We start from the raw sequence: 16,845 nt of genomic DNA, 5'->3' as shown, positions 1-16,845 counted from the left end.
AGTTTTTAACCTCATGCAAACCTTCTAAAACATAGAATGGATTGCGCAGATTACTGCATCTACATCATGTGAGCTCTAAATCTTGACGCCTTTAGTTATACTTTACGAGCTCTCACGGTTTGTTTGTGGTGAAAGAAGCAAAATCGTTGAACATATTTTTAAGCTTGCCAAAAACTAGACTTTTTCTTGTCGTTTTTATTACAAAATTGTGAATTCACTATTAACACTTGCAACAATGTATCGAATCGAATTCTCAAATTTTTGGGAATATTAATTGGATTAAAGATTATTGAATGCATTTTTATTACTCAACCCTATTTCCACCTAAAAGTTCACAAATTATACCTCTCTAACGACAAAATTCAGAATCCGGGACCGTGGTGTAGGGGAAAGCGTGGTTGCCTCTCACCCAGTCGGCCTTGGGTTCGATCCCAGACGGTCCCGGTGGCATTTTTTGTGGCGAGATTTGTCTGACCACGCCTTCCGTCGGATGGGGAAGTAAATGTTGGCCCCGGTCTAACCTAGAGGTTAGGTCGTTAGCTCAATCCAGGTGTAGGAGTCGTCTCCCTGGTTCCTGCCTCGGTGGAGTCGCTGGTAGGCAGTTGGACTCACAATCCAAAGGTCGTCAGTTCGAATCCCGGGCTGGATGGAGGCTAAGGTGTAAAAAGAGGTTTGCAATTACCTTAACAATCAAGCCTTCGGACACCTAGTTTCGAGTAGGAATCTCGCAATCGAGAACGCCAAGGCAATGCTGTAGAGCGAATAATTTGATTTGAAACGACAAAATTCAATGCAACAAATTTGAGAGTTCAACACTTGAAAAATTGATAACACTCAAAATATATGAAAAGTTTCGTTGGTGTTCTTGAAGCATCATGCGTCTCCATAAAATTATTATGATTTGTTTAGATAAGGCTCTTTACATTCCATTCGTGAACATGAGTCGTTAATTATTCAGAAGTTAGAATCGGAGTGCGAGTCAGCTTATTTTCAACATCTTTGTATGGAAGTTGCCAATTTTTAAAGCGCTATTCTGAGAGCTTATGTTATATTGGTAGCACTGGCGGTACCATTAGGGGGCCTGGGGGTTCCGTGCCCCCCTCGACAGAAATGTGTTCTAGATTTCCCGGAGGGGTCATTCCTGGTCACGCTGCTGATTGGTTGTCTCGACCGTATGCAGTGTTGCGTTCCTCACGCGCTCACGCGCTCGTGAGCGCTCACTTTTCGCTCATTCGTGAGGAGGAGCGCTGCGCGAGCTAGCTCACGTTTGCCCGCGCTCACGTTTGCTCCACGCTCGCGCTGGCGCTCATATTTCGCTCACGGAGCGCTCATTTTGGACGTGTTGCTAATCATTTAACGCTTTTGAAAAAGTTTTTTTTTCAATTCTTTATGGATTTTTTGCTTAAGGTGAAGTAGGGCTGTGGAATTATGACTTTGAGAACAAATGTTATGATAGATGAATTGGAATAGCTTATTTTCATCAACCATGTTTTAAATAAAATGTTGGATTCGCAAGGGGCAAATCATCTTTTAGACATACAGTTAAATTTATAAATATTTCAGAATTTAAAGGCCTTATTGTAGCAGAGAGGTGCGGTATAGACGCCTGAATAAAAGGGCCTGTAAACCTTAGAAAAACTTACAAAACAATTAATTGATTCAAGAAGATTAATGCTTTGGTAAGTTCGGCGGATCATTTCTATAAGGTTAGTCTTTATTTGGCAAATATTTTAGAAAATAGGGTAACATTTTTGAAACAGTTCTATTTTTAAATATAAGCCTCAAAATTGCTAAGGGTTTAAATAACCCTTTTGACTCAAATCAAATAAATTGACAATATTTTTCACCACGTATGGGGTGGCTCTTCTTCCAGCAAAAGGATTTTATTCAACACTTCCGCAACCAAACCTAATGAAAAATTTACATAAATTGTCAATATTTTAAAATAAAATATTCATAAATTGTCAATATTTTAAAATAAAATATACATAAATTGACAAAAAAAATTGTACATAACAGCAAAACAATATGGTCCAATATGGATTTGATTTGTGAACAAACAGTGCATCTCTTCACGTCAATGAATGTTTACATTATGAATTTAGTTTCTTGTTCCTTGTTCGAAAATGTCTAGATTTTAAATAGAACGTATATTTCCGTTCGCTGACCCAATCCATTTCATTGCTTACTTTTGTTTGTTCGACCACTTTCTTATTTGTTTTTGCTGCCTGTGCTGAGATGTTATGTTATATTTATTCAGATTTTCTTTTCCATGTACATTCATTCAGTTAAAATATTATTGAGTGACCAATCACAATCGATGACTTTTCACCTCAATTTTAAATACTAGCAACTTTCATTTATTCATGAAATATTGTAGCTTTCGCTATTCAGTGATTTCAAATGTAGGAGGTCCTACATGTACAAAAGGAAAAGGGATACCTTAAAACTAACTTATAAACTATATAAAGAGCGGATCAATGCAGCTGAAGACTGCAATGATTTTTGTCGAAATGCATCAATTATCTTATTGGACATAACATCCAAAGTGTCAACTTCGGCTAATTGATGAAGTTCACTGGTGCTGAACCAGGGAGGAAGTTTCAGAATCATTTTCAGAATTTTGTTCTGAATCCTCTGAAGTTTTTCTTCCTGGTTAAGCAACAGCTTGTCCAGATCGGCACAGCATAAAGCATGGCAGGTCTGAAAATTTGTTTATAAATTAACAGTTTATTCTTGAGACAAAGTCTAGAATTCCTGTTTATAAGTGGATACAAACATTTAATATATTTGTTACATTTAACCTGGATACTTTCAATGTGATCCTTGTAAGTAAGGTTTTTGTCAAAAGCAAGTCCAAGATATTTCACTTTATCCTCCCACATTAAATTTACCTCATTCATCTTTATAATGTGATGACTTTTTGGTTTAAGAAAATCAGCCCTTGGTTTGTGAGGGAAAATAATAAGTTGAGTTTTGCAGCATTTGGAGTAATTTTCCATTCTTTCAAATAAGAATTGAAAATATCCAAGCTTTTGTAATCTTCTTGTGATGACACGAAGGCTTCTACCTTTGGCGGAGATGCTTGTATCATCAGCAAAAAGTGATTTCTGACATCCTGGGGGCAAATCAGGCAAGTCAGAAGTAAAAATATTGTATAAAATTGGACCCAAAATGCTTCCTTGAGGGACGCCAGCACGTACAGGTAGTTGATCAGATTTGCTATTCTGATAACATACCTGCAGAGTACGATCCGTCAAATAATTTTGGATAATTTTCACGATATAAATCGGAAAATTAAACCTTTTCAATTTCGCAATCAAACCTTTATGCCAAACACTGTCAAATGCTTTTTCTATGTCTAGAAGAGCAGCGCCAGTAGAATAGCCCTCAGATTTGTTGCTTCGAATTAAATTTGAAACTCTCAACAACTGATGAGTAGTTGAATGCCCAAGGCGAAATCCAAACTGCTCATCAGCGAAAATTGAATTTTCATTAATGTGCGTCATCATTCTATTAAGAATTATTCTTTCGAATAATTTACTAATAGATGAAAGCAAACTAATGGGCCGATAGCTTGAGGCTTCAGCAGGATTTTTATCCGGTTTCAAAATCGGAACTACTTTAGCATTTTTCCAACTACTGGGAAAATATGCCAAATCAAAACATTTGTTGCAAATTTTGACCAAGCTACTTAAAGTTGCTTCAGGTAATTTTTTAATTAAAATGTAAAAAATGCCATCCTCACCAGGGGCTTTCATATTTTTAAATTTTTTGATAATAGATTTTATTTCATTCAGATCCGTATTAAAAACTTCATCTGATGAAAATTCTTGTTCAACAATATTCTGAAATTCTATTGAAATTTGTTCTTCAATAGGACTCAAAACATTCAGGTTGAAATTATGAGCACTCTCAAACTGCTGAGCAAGTTTTGAGCTTTTTCCCCATTAGTTAATAGAATATTATCACCATCTTTTAAAGAAGGGATTGGTTTTGAGGTTTCTTAAGAACCTTTGAAAGTTTCAAAAGGTTTGGAATAAGGTTTAATTTGTTCGACATCTCTTGCGAACTTTTCATTTCGCAGGAGAGTGACTCTGTGGTCAATAACCTTTTGCAAATCTTTTGAATTCGCTTCAGTGCAGGATCACGAGAACGTTGATACTGTCTTCGGCGAACATTTTCAGACGAATCAGAAGCTGAAGATCGTCATCAATAATGGGAGAATCAAATTTGACTTGGACTTTAGGAATAGCAATATTCCTAGCATCCAAAATTGCATTAGTTAAAGATTCCAAGGCTGAATCAATATCAGCTTTGGTTTCTAAAACAAAATCATGATTTAAATTATTCTCAATATGATGCTGATACCTGTCCCAATTAGCTTTGTGGTAATTAAACACAGAACTATTGGGTCTGGTAACTGCTTCATGAGAAAGTGAAAATGTTACTGGAAGGTGATCAGAATCAAAATCAGCATGAGTCACTAAAGGACCACAATACTGACTTTGATTTGTCAAAACCAAATCAATTGTTGATGGATTTCTAACAGAAGAAAAGCAAGTTGGCCCATTCGGGTATAAAACCGAATAAAGACCAGAAGTGCAATCTCTGAATAGAATTTTACCATTGGAATTTACTTTTGAATTATTCCAAGATTGGTGTTTGGCATTAAAATCACCGATGATCAAAAATCGAGATCTATGCCGAGTAAGTTTATTCAAATCCCCTTTGAAATAATTTTTATTTTCCCCAGTGCATTGGAGTGGCAAATATGCAGCTGCAATCATAATTTTTCCAAAAGAAGTTTCAAGTTCAATGCCCAAACTTTCAATAACTTTTAACTTAAAGTCACGTAACGTGCTATAAGTCATACTACGGTGGATAACTATTGCAACTCCACCGCCATTTCGATTCATTCTGTTATTGGTTGTAACTTTATAATCTGGATCACTTTTCAAATAAGTGCCAGTTTTTAAAAATGTTTCGGTTATAACAGCAACATGCACGTTATGAACTCGTAAAAAGTTGAAAAATTCATTTTCTTTCGCTTTCAAAGAGCGAGCATTAAAATTCATAATATTGATGGAATTACTTAGATCCATGATTAAACTTCAGGGTAAGAACAACATCATTCGCAAATTTTAATCCAATCTGGATAGCTTCCATCATGGATGTAGCATTACTCATTGTTTGAATCAAACCAAACAGTGAGTTTTGCAAAAAAGTCATTTTTTCAAACGTAACATCGCCGAGATCAGAAGATCCCAAAGCGTTGCCAGCAGAAACATTTTCAAATGAGATTTGAGGTACCTGCCCAATTTCAGGAATATTGGTAGAGGATTTAAAATTCGTGGATGAACCCGAACCCGAAACGACGTTGGCATAAGAAATACCATTAGTGTTACCTAACTTTTCCACGGTAGGGGTATTGTTCGAGTGAGACAGCACGAACGTTTGATTTAAAGATGCAGGTACAACCTGACTTTGAGAAAATTTCGGTTTGGATTTCGGCTGATGCTTAGCACGAGAATCCAAAACCTTTTTTCTGATGGGGCAATCCCAGAAATTTGATTTGTGATTTCCACCACAATTTGCACATTTAAATTGGGTGACTTCTTTCACGGGACAATTGTCCTTGTCGTGAGAAGAATCCCCGCAAACCATGCATTTTGGAACCATGGCGCAATGATCAGTACCGTGACCGAATGCCTGGCAACGCCGGCACTGGGTCAGATTCTGGCCATTACCGCCATGTTTCTTAAAATGCTCCCACTTTACCCGTACATGGAACAAAAACTGAACTTTGTCCAAAAGTTTCAAATTGTTGATTTCATTTCTGTTGAAATGAATCAGATAAAATTGTGAAGTCAAACCAAAGCGAGAAATATTCCCGTTTGATTTTTTCTTCATTGGTATTACTTGGGATGGGGCAAAGCCAAGCAACACCTTAAGTTCGTTTTTGATCTCATCCACCGACAAGTCGTTGGAGAGACCTTTTAAGACCGCCTTGAATGGACGAGCATTCTTGGTCTCATACGTGTAGAAATTGTGTTTGTGGTTTTCAAATAACCAACAAAAGTTTGGTGATCTTGTAAAGATTCCGTCAACAAGCGACATTCTCCTCTTCGACCAAGCTGGAACGAAACCTTCAAATTGCAAGTTTCCTTGCAATTCTTCAGTTGCGTTCGAAAGCTTGCCAAATCGGAGACGGAAGTCACTACAATTGGCGGAGCCTTTACTCGTTTCTCGACGGCAGAAGGCTCAGTACGAGGAGAAGGATCCTTGTCCACAGTTTCGGATAAAACACCGAAACCGTTTGCCAATGGAATTGGAGGATTGACCTCACTTTCAGAATCAGAATCAGACCTCAGAAGAGGCTGTTTTCTTTTTCTGTTTCCGTTAGCCGGTTTAGCGTTCAAACGCTTCACCGACGTAACGATCAAATCTTCAGAAGATTTGCGTTTACCTTTGTTTTGACGCATTTTGCAAGCAAAGTTCTCTTAAAAGATGGCTTCGTTTGTAAAATACAACAAAATTTCAGGTGGGGTTAGTCTTGAAAAGACTGTTTAGAATTTTGGAAAGTAACTCAGGTAGTCTTTAAAAAGACTGTGAATTTTGTTTGAAATAACTCTGAGCTTAGGTAGTAAAAAATACCGCAGCTCTAGTGTCCGTTCACCTCGAAGGTTCGCAAGACACTGCCTGTGCTGAGATAGTTCTGGAAACTTCGTTTCAAACAGGCAGATGCTTCAACAGAAAAAAAACAACTACCTACTTTGGCTCACCAGCTCACGTGAGCGCAAAACGCTCCGGTGAGCGTGAGCGAGCACGAGCTACCTGATAAAAACTCACGCTCCAGCTGGAGCGAGCAAGCCTTCCGTGAGCGCTCGCTCATTCGCAACCCTGACCGTATGGATCAATCGGACCGCGCACTGAACAAACAATCCTGAGGTTCGAATTCTGCGGTAGGTGCCCTAATATTCTAAGTATCAAAATGGGTATTCGGCGCCGTCGCTCCGTGCCATACTCTCGTACACTTAGGAGACCGCGGCGGCGAAGTCCTAGTGGATAAAAGGAAGACACTAGTGATTGGTACTAGTAATAGGGGCCGAAAGCTATAAAGTCAACTTCGTTATGTTATATTGGATATCAATTGTGCAAGTTTTGTTGAAAAATAAACTCTAGTTTACGGTAATCAGCTACATGACATCATCACTCAAGTTGACGATTATAAATAAACAATGAACTTTCGCAGCAATCTATATGAACATTTCCCGATTTGAATAAAAGTATTGCTGATCAATCGTGCACATCGTCGTGCATATTTCACGTTTTGTATTCAATTAACAGCTCGTGGACAAGCATAAATTAACATATTCAGTACTCACCTTTGTCGGAATGTTCCGAGATCTGATGTTGCCAATTACCTGCAGTGAATTTAAAATTCCCCATTCTATGCCGTTGGAAGCTATAAACATCGCGGATTCTTATCTAATCAAAAGAACTAGACTGGGAATTCAACATCCGAATGAATGGGTGATACTTGCCGGTAGTGTGGTCCATACTTATATGAAAAAGAAATCAATGTTGTTGCTTTCTTGCACATGAAACAGAATTTTATTGTTCAATTACTAAACAGCTGGCATGAAATTCGACTTTTTTAAGGTTGTTCTTAAATTTGTATTAGAAAAAGAGCTGTTCTTAAAAAATCCGAGCTTTTTACGCCGTACTATACGGGTAGACTGTTCATGGCAAATCTAATAATCGATTATTTCGATTTCGATTTTTTCAACATGACTAATATATTTGTTGCAAACTACAACTTTATCAGATTCTACTAACATTTTTGTTGAATCGCCTCTTTTTAAGTCAATTAATCCAAATCATAGGTCATTTAAAAAATTACGAACAGATTTTTGAGAATGGAACATTTCTTATTTTCTGAAATGTTTAGCCACAGGACAATGAAATTCGCTCGAAACTGAAAAACAATACAAAATTTGTCTATTCATATAAACATAGACCACACTATTGCCCAGCTTAAACGATTGTTACTAGATTTTCTGCCTAACTGCCAATCTATCTCGATAATGCAGCCTCCCTCAGACGTGGGCAAATTTCCCGGAAGAAGAGTTTTCCCATTGTTAGTGAGCCCAATCGCGCTCTAAGTGTGCTTTAATTAGCAAGCTAACCGCGTGCACGCGGCCACCCTTGACGTAGCAACGACTTGGGCAAATGCAGTTAGCGCTTGACGTACACGAATAATAAAACGTTTTCGAGTGTGGCACCTGTTTTCCTTGTCGCAGGGCCGCTAAGGTACGCATTATTAACCGTACTTCGCCGTTTGACAAGATTGGTCCGCGTATTTCAGGCGTTTACAGCAGGAAATCGAATTTGCATCCATTGAGCGAAGTAGATGTGAAAACTGTGCGGTACTTTATTGGTTGCTGAAACGGGGTGGTTAATTTACGGTGCTCGAGAAAGTTCCGCAAAAGCTGGTTTATTTTGTTAAGTATGGTATGCGTTATCAAGTGTCACCAATTTCTTTCAGGACATTTCTCGAAATAAATCATCTTTTTTTTTCTTTTAAATATTTAGCTAAATAATTTATTTACACAGTCTTTCACTAATGACCCTCCGATTTGCTACCACTTATTCCTAACAAAAGCTCATTTTACCGTCGTACCATGTTCCAGTCCTCCTTTATCATATCGGCAGCCTTTTCGGCGATCATAACCGTGGGGGCGTTGGTGTGTCCGGCGGGCACGTTTGGCATAATACTGGCGTCCACCACCCGCAGTCCCTTGATTCCGTGAACTCGCAACCGTGCGTCGACGACCGCCGTCGGATCCTTGCGAGGTCCCATCTTGCACGTGCCCACGTGGTGATAGATGGTGTAGGTGGCGTACCGCGTGAAGCATCGCCAGTAGTCATCCGAGTTGAACTCCAACTGTTCACAGCCCGGCATCGGAATCTGCAACAGGTGGGCGTTGATGCGTTGCATTGCCGGATGTTCCACGATTTCCAGCGCTTTGCGGATCGCCTTCACGGAAATGTCCAAATCGTACGGATCTGAGAAGTAGTTTGGCTCTATCACCGGATAGCGGAACGGGTTCGAGTTTTTGAGGTAGATGCGGCCACTACTGCGCGGTCGAAGGATGAGGGGAAAGATGGTGAACCCACTGAGACTTTTACGCTGAATTTCTCCAAACATCTTCTGGAACGTTTCATGTTTAAAGTTGAAGTTGCGCTCAAAGGATGGATCTCCGGCCATGGTTCCACTAATCTGTAACAGTTCATAATCCGGCCATCCATCACGATCGTTTGGGTGTTCGGAATCGAAAAATGCAATCGACTCACATCCTCCGATTGACGTCAGTGGTCCTTGGTGTTGCAGTTGGTACTCCATAAAGTGCTCCAGCGATAGCATTCGTTCCAGCATCATGCTTGACGTGTTGTTAACCATGAAGGTGAGCGCTCCTGCGGCGGTGTGATCCTGGAAGTTGTATCCCACGGGCAAGTCCACGATTGGTTTGATTCCTTTCTCCTGCAGATGCCGTTTTGGACCCACACCAGACAGCATCAGTAGGTGTGGAGAACCAATGGCACCCGCGGAAAGGATCACTTCGTTACGCGCTTTCACTGTATAGTACTTTCGATTGTGATAAAACTGTACTCCCACTGCTCGTTTGGAATCTCTATCGATCAACACTTTGGTAACCTGACTCTTCTTTTTCACGTGTAAGTTCGTTCTATTTGTCAATGGATACAGGTATGCTGCGTTTGTACTGTCACGGTAGCCATTCTTAGTAGTGCTTTGGATGAACGATACTCCGATCTGCTCTGGTCCGTTGTAATCTACATAAGGAATTCCACTTCCTGTGGCTGCTTCAACAAACAATTTGGCGATCTGAGATTTGAACGGGATGTACGAAACCGAGAGGGGTCCATCCTTTCCAGCATAACCTGGGTATGCGTCGGGAACCGTACTGTGTTCTAACTTTTGAAAGTACGGTAGCACATCCTTGTAGCTCCAGCCTTCATTTCCATCGGCCGCCCAGCTATCAAAGTCACGTTTATTCCCTCTGGTGTATATCATGTAGTTAAGTACACTTGATCCTCCCATCACCTTGCCCCGTGGGAACCTGCATTGATTGTTCTTGAACGCTAAACAGTACTGATCACTTGGCTTTGTCCTATAGTCCCAGTTCACGTCATAATTTTGCAAATAATGCGCAAACATCGGAATATCCATCAGCAAGTTCTCATTGGATCCAGCCTCAATCAAAAGCACACTCAAATCACTTATCTCGGACAACCTGGCGGCCAGGGCACATCCCGCCGATCCGGCTCCTACCACCACAAAGTCGTACTCCTTTTCGATGCTTCTATGGTCCGGAAGTTCTCTGCTCAGTCTCTTCCCACCATCCTGCAGGAACTCAATAAGTGACATTATACTGGTCTGGCCCCGGCCCCCACCCCAACACCAGCAAACTAAAACTAGCGAGATCCCGAAAGTTGACTTCATCCTGGAACAGATTTGTACCCTTCTTCCTCAGCAAACACTAAAACAATCCACGCATCGCGTACTCCGTCCCGAACTGCCGCCTGTACGGTCACAATTAGACTAGTTCTCGCCGTCTAGAACTATTGCATATTTAAACAGCAATACCTGAGCCCCCAGCCAGATTTCCCGAACCAGTCGAACGCGCGCGCGCGCAAACTTGCTGCGGCGGCGGAGACAATTGCATCTCAGGCGCATTATCTCCCTCCCTTCGAACAGCGGCCCAAGCCCAGGTCGTCGTGTGGTGAGCTGTTGCAACAGCAACAGTTCTTGGCAGTGACCGAGAGTCGTAGGGTTGAAGGAAATGCCGGCTTATTTTCGCTCTCACTCTCGGGGGTGCAACAACAGTCATGCGACCCCGGTGCGGTTGGGGAGAGCCTCATTCAGGGTCAACCCGACATATCTGGGGGAATCTACGTGAGGATCCTTGGTGCGGTTGTCACGGGATGGCAGCAACGGAGTACATCTTTGCGGCGGTGATTATGATGTTCGGAAAATTATGTAATTATTTGTTCTGCCCTCATGACATCCCTCGTATCCGGATACCTTTAAGCAATCAATTCTACAAAATACGATTTTAAAATAATTGGATGTATTGATTACTCATAATCATTGATTCACTTATATCATACCGAAAAGTCTGTGACCTGTTCAATCAAAAGTCGCATACTAAATATTATTGTTATCTTTTTGTTGCGCTTGTTTTTTGTTTACAAATTTGTAATAGTAGTTTATGCAACAAGTTGCAAAAAGAGGATTTTTTCAGCACGAGTCGTACATTTATCTAACGAGGTTCACCGAGTTGGATAAATACGACGAGTGCTGAAAAAATCAAGTTTTGCACCGAGTTCCATACAACATTTTTTGCAATTTCGGAAAACACTAATTGAGTGAAATTTCAAGTCGAATTTTCATGTAGTTTGTCAATAAATCGTTTAAATCAAAAAAAATGTTGAAAAGTGTCACTTTTCGAAACAAGTGCTGAAAAGTTTAACTTTTCAGCACCCATTTGAGTGCTGAAAAGTAGAACTTTTCAGCATTTATTTTGAAAAGTGTTGCTATTCGATTCTGTTAATTTTGGTACAGAAAAGTAGGCTATTTCGTCGTTCAAGAATGACAAGAAAGGTAAGTAGTTTCACGACGGAATTGCAAAAAATAATTTTATTAAACATTTTTGCTTCAAAATAAACTTTAAGTAGATCAGAAGATAAAAACAATGCATTATGATTTTTGGGATTAAAAGAAATAGAACCTAAACGATTTCTGGATGTTTACAAATTAAACAAAAACCTTAAAAGTAATCACGGGTCACGCGCGGTTTCTTGCTGTATCTTGCAACCCTGGAACTGCATGTAATATTGCATGAGAAAACGTGTACACTGAAAAGCATGTACAGAAGAAAAACAATTAGGTCTGCTTTCCCCAAAAATAACAACAATCAGGTGAGAAGTCATATTCAGATAACCAAGTCCGCGCCCCAACCCTCTCGGCTATCTCGCCGCTATGAATACACCCAACTGGCAGTCGCATGGTTGTGATGCATGGCGGCATGAAAGTATATCAGAATCTGCATGAAAACTGTGTTCATGCATTTTTTTGCGATATAGGGGTATGACATTTTTGCCCGTTACCGACAATTATCGACATTACCGACGGCTTTTTTGTTGTATTTCACAAAAAAAATCCTTAACATATCGAGGATTGAACCACCAACTTCTTGATTATTGATCCGACTCGCTACCACCACGCCATGGACGCTTGATGAAATGTAAGTGAAAAAGCACCAACATATTCTTCTCTTTGGAGTGTTGCTCGGGACGGGCCAGCATTATATGTGTTGGTGAGAAGTGCAGATCGCTGACATGTTTACACGCGGGCAAAAATGATCTACGGGCTTGCTGCAAAAAATGTTATTAAATGTAACATTTTCTGCAGCAAATCCACTGTTGCAGATTTTGAGATATATTTTTCCTTTGGGTGTATCAATCAAAATCAAACTATTCGCTCTACAGCATTACCTTGGCGTTCTCGATTGCGAAATTCCTACTCGAAACTAGGTTTTGAGGCAATTGCAAACCTCTTTTTACACCTAAGCTTCCATCCACCCGGGATTCAAACTGACGACCTTCTGATTGATAGTCCAATTGCCTACCAGCGACTCCACCGAGACAGGACCCAGGAAGACGACTCATGCACATGGACTGAGTTATCGACCTAACCTCTAGGTTAGACCTGGGCCAACATTTACTTCCCCGTCCGACGGAAGGCGTGATCAGACAGATCTCGTCTCGAAAAATGCCACTGGGACCCTCTGGGATCAAACCCAATAAAATTACTGAATTTGAACCTCTTTTATGTTTACATAATCGCTTGTTTTTGTCAAACTTGTTTAAAATCACATTGTTTTATTTTTGAAAATTAATGATTTCCACGTTAAAAAAGTTTCCGTAAACTTTGAGATTATCGCGCGGAAGGTGTATGATTTATTTCATTACAGATTTGTTTTTCTCCTCCAAATGACGCATTCTAGTAGTTCGGGCAAACGTGAGCAAAGCAATTTGCCATTTCTTCAATACAAACATGTGATGCGTTATGTCACTTAATTACATGCATGCAATGCCCAACCTTAAGGTTAAGTATATTGCGTTATTGCATGATGATGCGCGTTGCATGTGCAACTGGCCTACGATTAGCTTTGAAATGGTAGTTTAGGCTAGAATTCGCTTCCGGTTTGGGAAGACTACAACAGTTCAAACAAGGAAAGTTTAATTTTGTAATCAATTGAAGATTAATTAGTAAAATCAGTCGTTTCACGCTATTTACCATGTTCTCCACGGAATTCCCATATCATAAATGACACTAATCTAGTTGTAAGAATTGGAAAACAAGACAAGCAGTCACAACCAGTCAGCAGAACGATTTTTTACGATGCTCAATCGTCTTTTGAAGTCCACTTTACGCGGAAGTCAAAGGTCATTTACACCTTCTTTCCCTCTTGCTTTTCCATCGCGCGGACATGTCAGCTGCAACCTTTCATACACGAGAGTTATTTATGAGTTTAAGGTATGCTTCCAAGGTAATGTGTCATTTCTTTTGTATCGGCTACAACCCGTTCGGGACAGGTCATGATGCGGCGATGATGTTCGGAGGCAAGAACCGCTCTTCGGAATGAACCTGACCTTTTTGGACGTGAAGAAATTGACAATGATTATAACTGAATCATGACTAGATAGTGGTCGGTATTTCCGCCCTTCGTGCGGTAACTGTCATGTTGGTGTTGAATCAATACAGTTGATCGAGGATGGTTCACATGATTTATGACAAAGTTGAAGCTGTTGAATTGTTTCCATTATTTAGCGGTCCATCGAATATGTCAATAATTTTCAATCAATGGCAAGTAAAAGTTAATGGCTTGTAATGACTTATAATTTATTTTATTTACTCTGAAGGAAGGGTTGGGGCTCGGTAACCACCGTCATACCATTTTATCATTGCATTGTGTACAGAGGGCATGCCAGGGCAGCACCAATTAACGTCCCCCTGTGCTCAACGTTAAACAATTTTTATTAAGTAGCTTCCTATTCACGCCTCTGGGAAATCGTCGCAGCCTGTGGTAATTGGGTAGCAAGTCGGCACGACTCTGGTGACCTCTCGTTCTATCCTGTGCCTTTCGTATAGTACCAGTCTAATTACCTGCTGTAAAAATATCCCTTAATTGAGAAACTAAACGGTTTATTACGAAGGAGGTAGGACTATAATTACCGTGTGCCTTCTTCGTTACTCGGATGGATTGATTATTTGTTGATAAATTAAGAACAGCTGGTTGTAGTGCATCTTTTGTGTAAGCGGTATTCCCCCAATATTTAAATCATCTGCCGCAAACCATTGATTACTCAGCTTTCGATAAAGAATGGCGATGACGCTAATCAACGGACAGTTAATGTAAGTGTTGTACGTGCAGCACATCTCGTAAACATTCCAGAAATATTGCCCACGAACTATGCACCTGACCTGACGACCAAGGTAGGTTTCGCAGGCCTTTCCCGTGTCATGACCAAGTTCAAGGTTTTTGATGCGACCGTTTTATGGGCTGACTGTGGACACCTTGCGGTGCTCTGAGACCTGCATTTCCAATATCCTTGTTGTACTGTACAGGGAAAGATAATGAAACTAAACATTTTATGGATGGGTGCAAATCTTGGGGCTAGTTAAATTGAGAGCTGAAGGTGGTTTGGTTTCAATTCTAGGCGTTTTCAACTTCAATTTAGAAATTAATTGCACCACTCATGGGCTTTTCTAATGAGAAATTCCAAATAAATTTTTAAATTTTGGTTGATACTTACATCATATTAGAAGTTTAAGAACATTATACCTTTTCCCAAAGATAAATCAATATTGCAACAATTCTGGAGATTTTTTTTAAAAAAAAAGGTCCAATGAATCAAATTTTCAGTTTTTGCTTTTTGGGTGTTTTTGAAACCGCCTTGAGTCAGGGGTATTAAAAAACACCCAACATGCAAAACCTGAAAATTTGGTTTATTGGACCTTTTTTTTAAAAAAAACTCCAGAACTTGAACTACACACCTTTGCGTTCTTTCTGAATACTATTCCGTAAAATAGGAACGCTACCATCTCATTTTCAGCATTAAGAAAAGTACAAATGTTTTACGATGCAGTGTTTTGCAACTCTTAATACGAGTACCGTAAAGCGGAGTGATATTTATAGGGTTTCAATTTATTTTAAAATTTTGTTTAACCGATACTTTTTCATGATTTATAATTATAACACGTTTACTGGGCTGCGTCACATAATGTCCAATGTCTATGTAGTTCCGCAAAAAGGGGTTTTTTTCAACAGTGCTTTTAAAAAATATTTCGTTGAAAATTGATTTTTTTTAAACTTAGGTGACTTTGATAGTCTTTGTGTTTCTTATAATTTTCAGACTAAAAGTGAGCAAATTAAAATTATTATGTCAAATTGATCATAAGTAAAGTTTGTTTCAATGTTTCGTATGAAAAAATATAATCAAATGCATGTTTAACTAAGTTTATTAATTAAAAAAAAAAAAATAAAACGGAATAGAGCAAACCAATCCACTTTAACGACCCCAGGGTCTTTTGTGGTCTCTGTTGCAAGTTTATGCTCATTTCTAGGCGTCCGAAGGTAATGTGTGGTGAGTCACCCAAAACTTCTTTTACGCAAATGGACCGACGTTTTACTTCCCTATCCGATAGAAGGCAGCCAAAGCCGCTAACCACCGCGCCACGAGGCTTAAAAAAAATAATGTGATGCTAAATAAATAAAAAAAATCAAAAATTCTTTTTTTTTTTGTCAAGAAAAACACAATTTTTACTACCTCTAAAACCAAATTTGTTTCAATATTTTTCCAAATTTGCTCAGAAAATTGTTACACTGAAAATGTTTATAATCTGAAAATATTTTTGATTTCTGTACAGTAATCTAGTAACCCATTTAAGTTGTTCTTAGGTTCCCCTAAATGTTGAATGTTCAATGTTGATTATGTGATTGCAAACCGTTTTCTGATTCGAACTCGTTTTCATTGAAAAATAATCTAAGATACTTTTAAATTACTTCAATAATTCTATTTATCAATGTTTTCATAAATGTCAACTCTCCTTTGAAACTTTTCAAAATTGGTTGAAAACTGCTTCTTGATGTGCTTTAAACACTTCGTTACAAAGCTCAGTATGGGTAAACACCATTCCGTTTGTTTTCAATTCGTATTTTACACTAAAAAAAATATTTCGCTAAAAAAATCTTCATCATATCAATGTCACTCCGGTTTACGGTTTCGTTGTAGTCATCTTCCAACGCGTAATTCCTTGCTCACATTGTAAAGCCAAAGCAGGTTTTTGTGTCAATGGTTTATTACCAACCGAGTGTATCTAGTAAGATTATTGGTAGTTGTTATGGTGAAAGATAAACTGAATAATTTATTAGAATTGGGAGTGCTATTGATAAAGTTATTAATTTTTCTGTATAAAAAATAAGCATGACTAGTGTTTTTATTTTGTTAAACATGTTGCTTACAGAATATCATTGAATTTAGCTTAGTGAAAAATGTGCAGTTGAGTTTTTAAATTTGTTAAATTTTCGTGTGATAAAAATCAGCAATTCTAAAAAATCTGAAATCTTGAAATAATTTGATTAATTAATTTTTTTAGGGTGAAACAGGAAAGCTTGGCATGGCTCAAGTTTTCAAAAAGAACTTCTAGATTTCTTATTGCAAATAGCAGAAGTTATTTGTGTTGCAGATGAA

General features: G+C 39.0%; 2 protein-coding genes across 7 annotated transcripts in view; one reads left to right on the top strand and one right to left on the bottom strand.

Annotated features, from left to right (window-relative positions):
- Positions 1-16,845, top strand: part of LOC6039215 (flotillin-2) — a 284,003-nt gene that overhangs the window by 57,262 nt on the left and 209,896 nt on the right. The gene's annotated exons all lie outside the window — the stretch shown is intronic.
- LOC119770724 (glucose dehydrogenase [FAD, quinone]-like) lies at positions 8,575-10,655 on the bottom strand. Its single transcript, XM_038266114.1, has one exon. It carries the CDS (start codon positions 10,526-10,528, stop codon positions 8,675-8,677), a length of 1,854 nt encoding a protein of 617 aa, XP_038122042.1. The 5' UTR covers positions 10,529-10,655; the 3' UTR covers positions 8,575-8,674.

This window comes from Culex quinquefasciatus, chromosome 3 (assembly GCF_015732765.1).
Source record: "Culex quinquefasciatus strain JHB chromosome 3, VPISU_Cqui_1.0_pri_paternal, whole genome shotgun sequence".
In the NCBI taxonomy this organism is placed as follows: Eukaryota; Metazoa; Arthropoda; class Insecta; order Diptera; family Culicidae; genus Culex; species Culex quinquefasciatus.
Note: the sequence above shows the minus strand (reverse complement) of the source record. Positions and strands in the feature narration are given on the sequence as shown.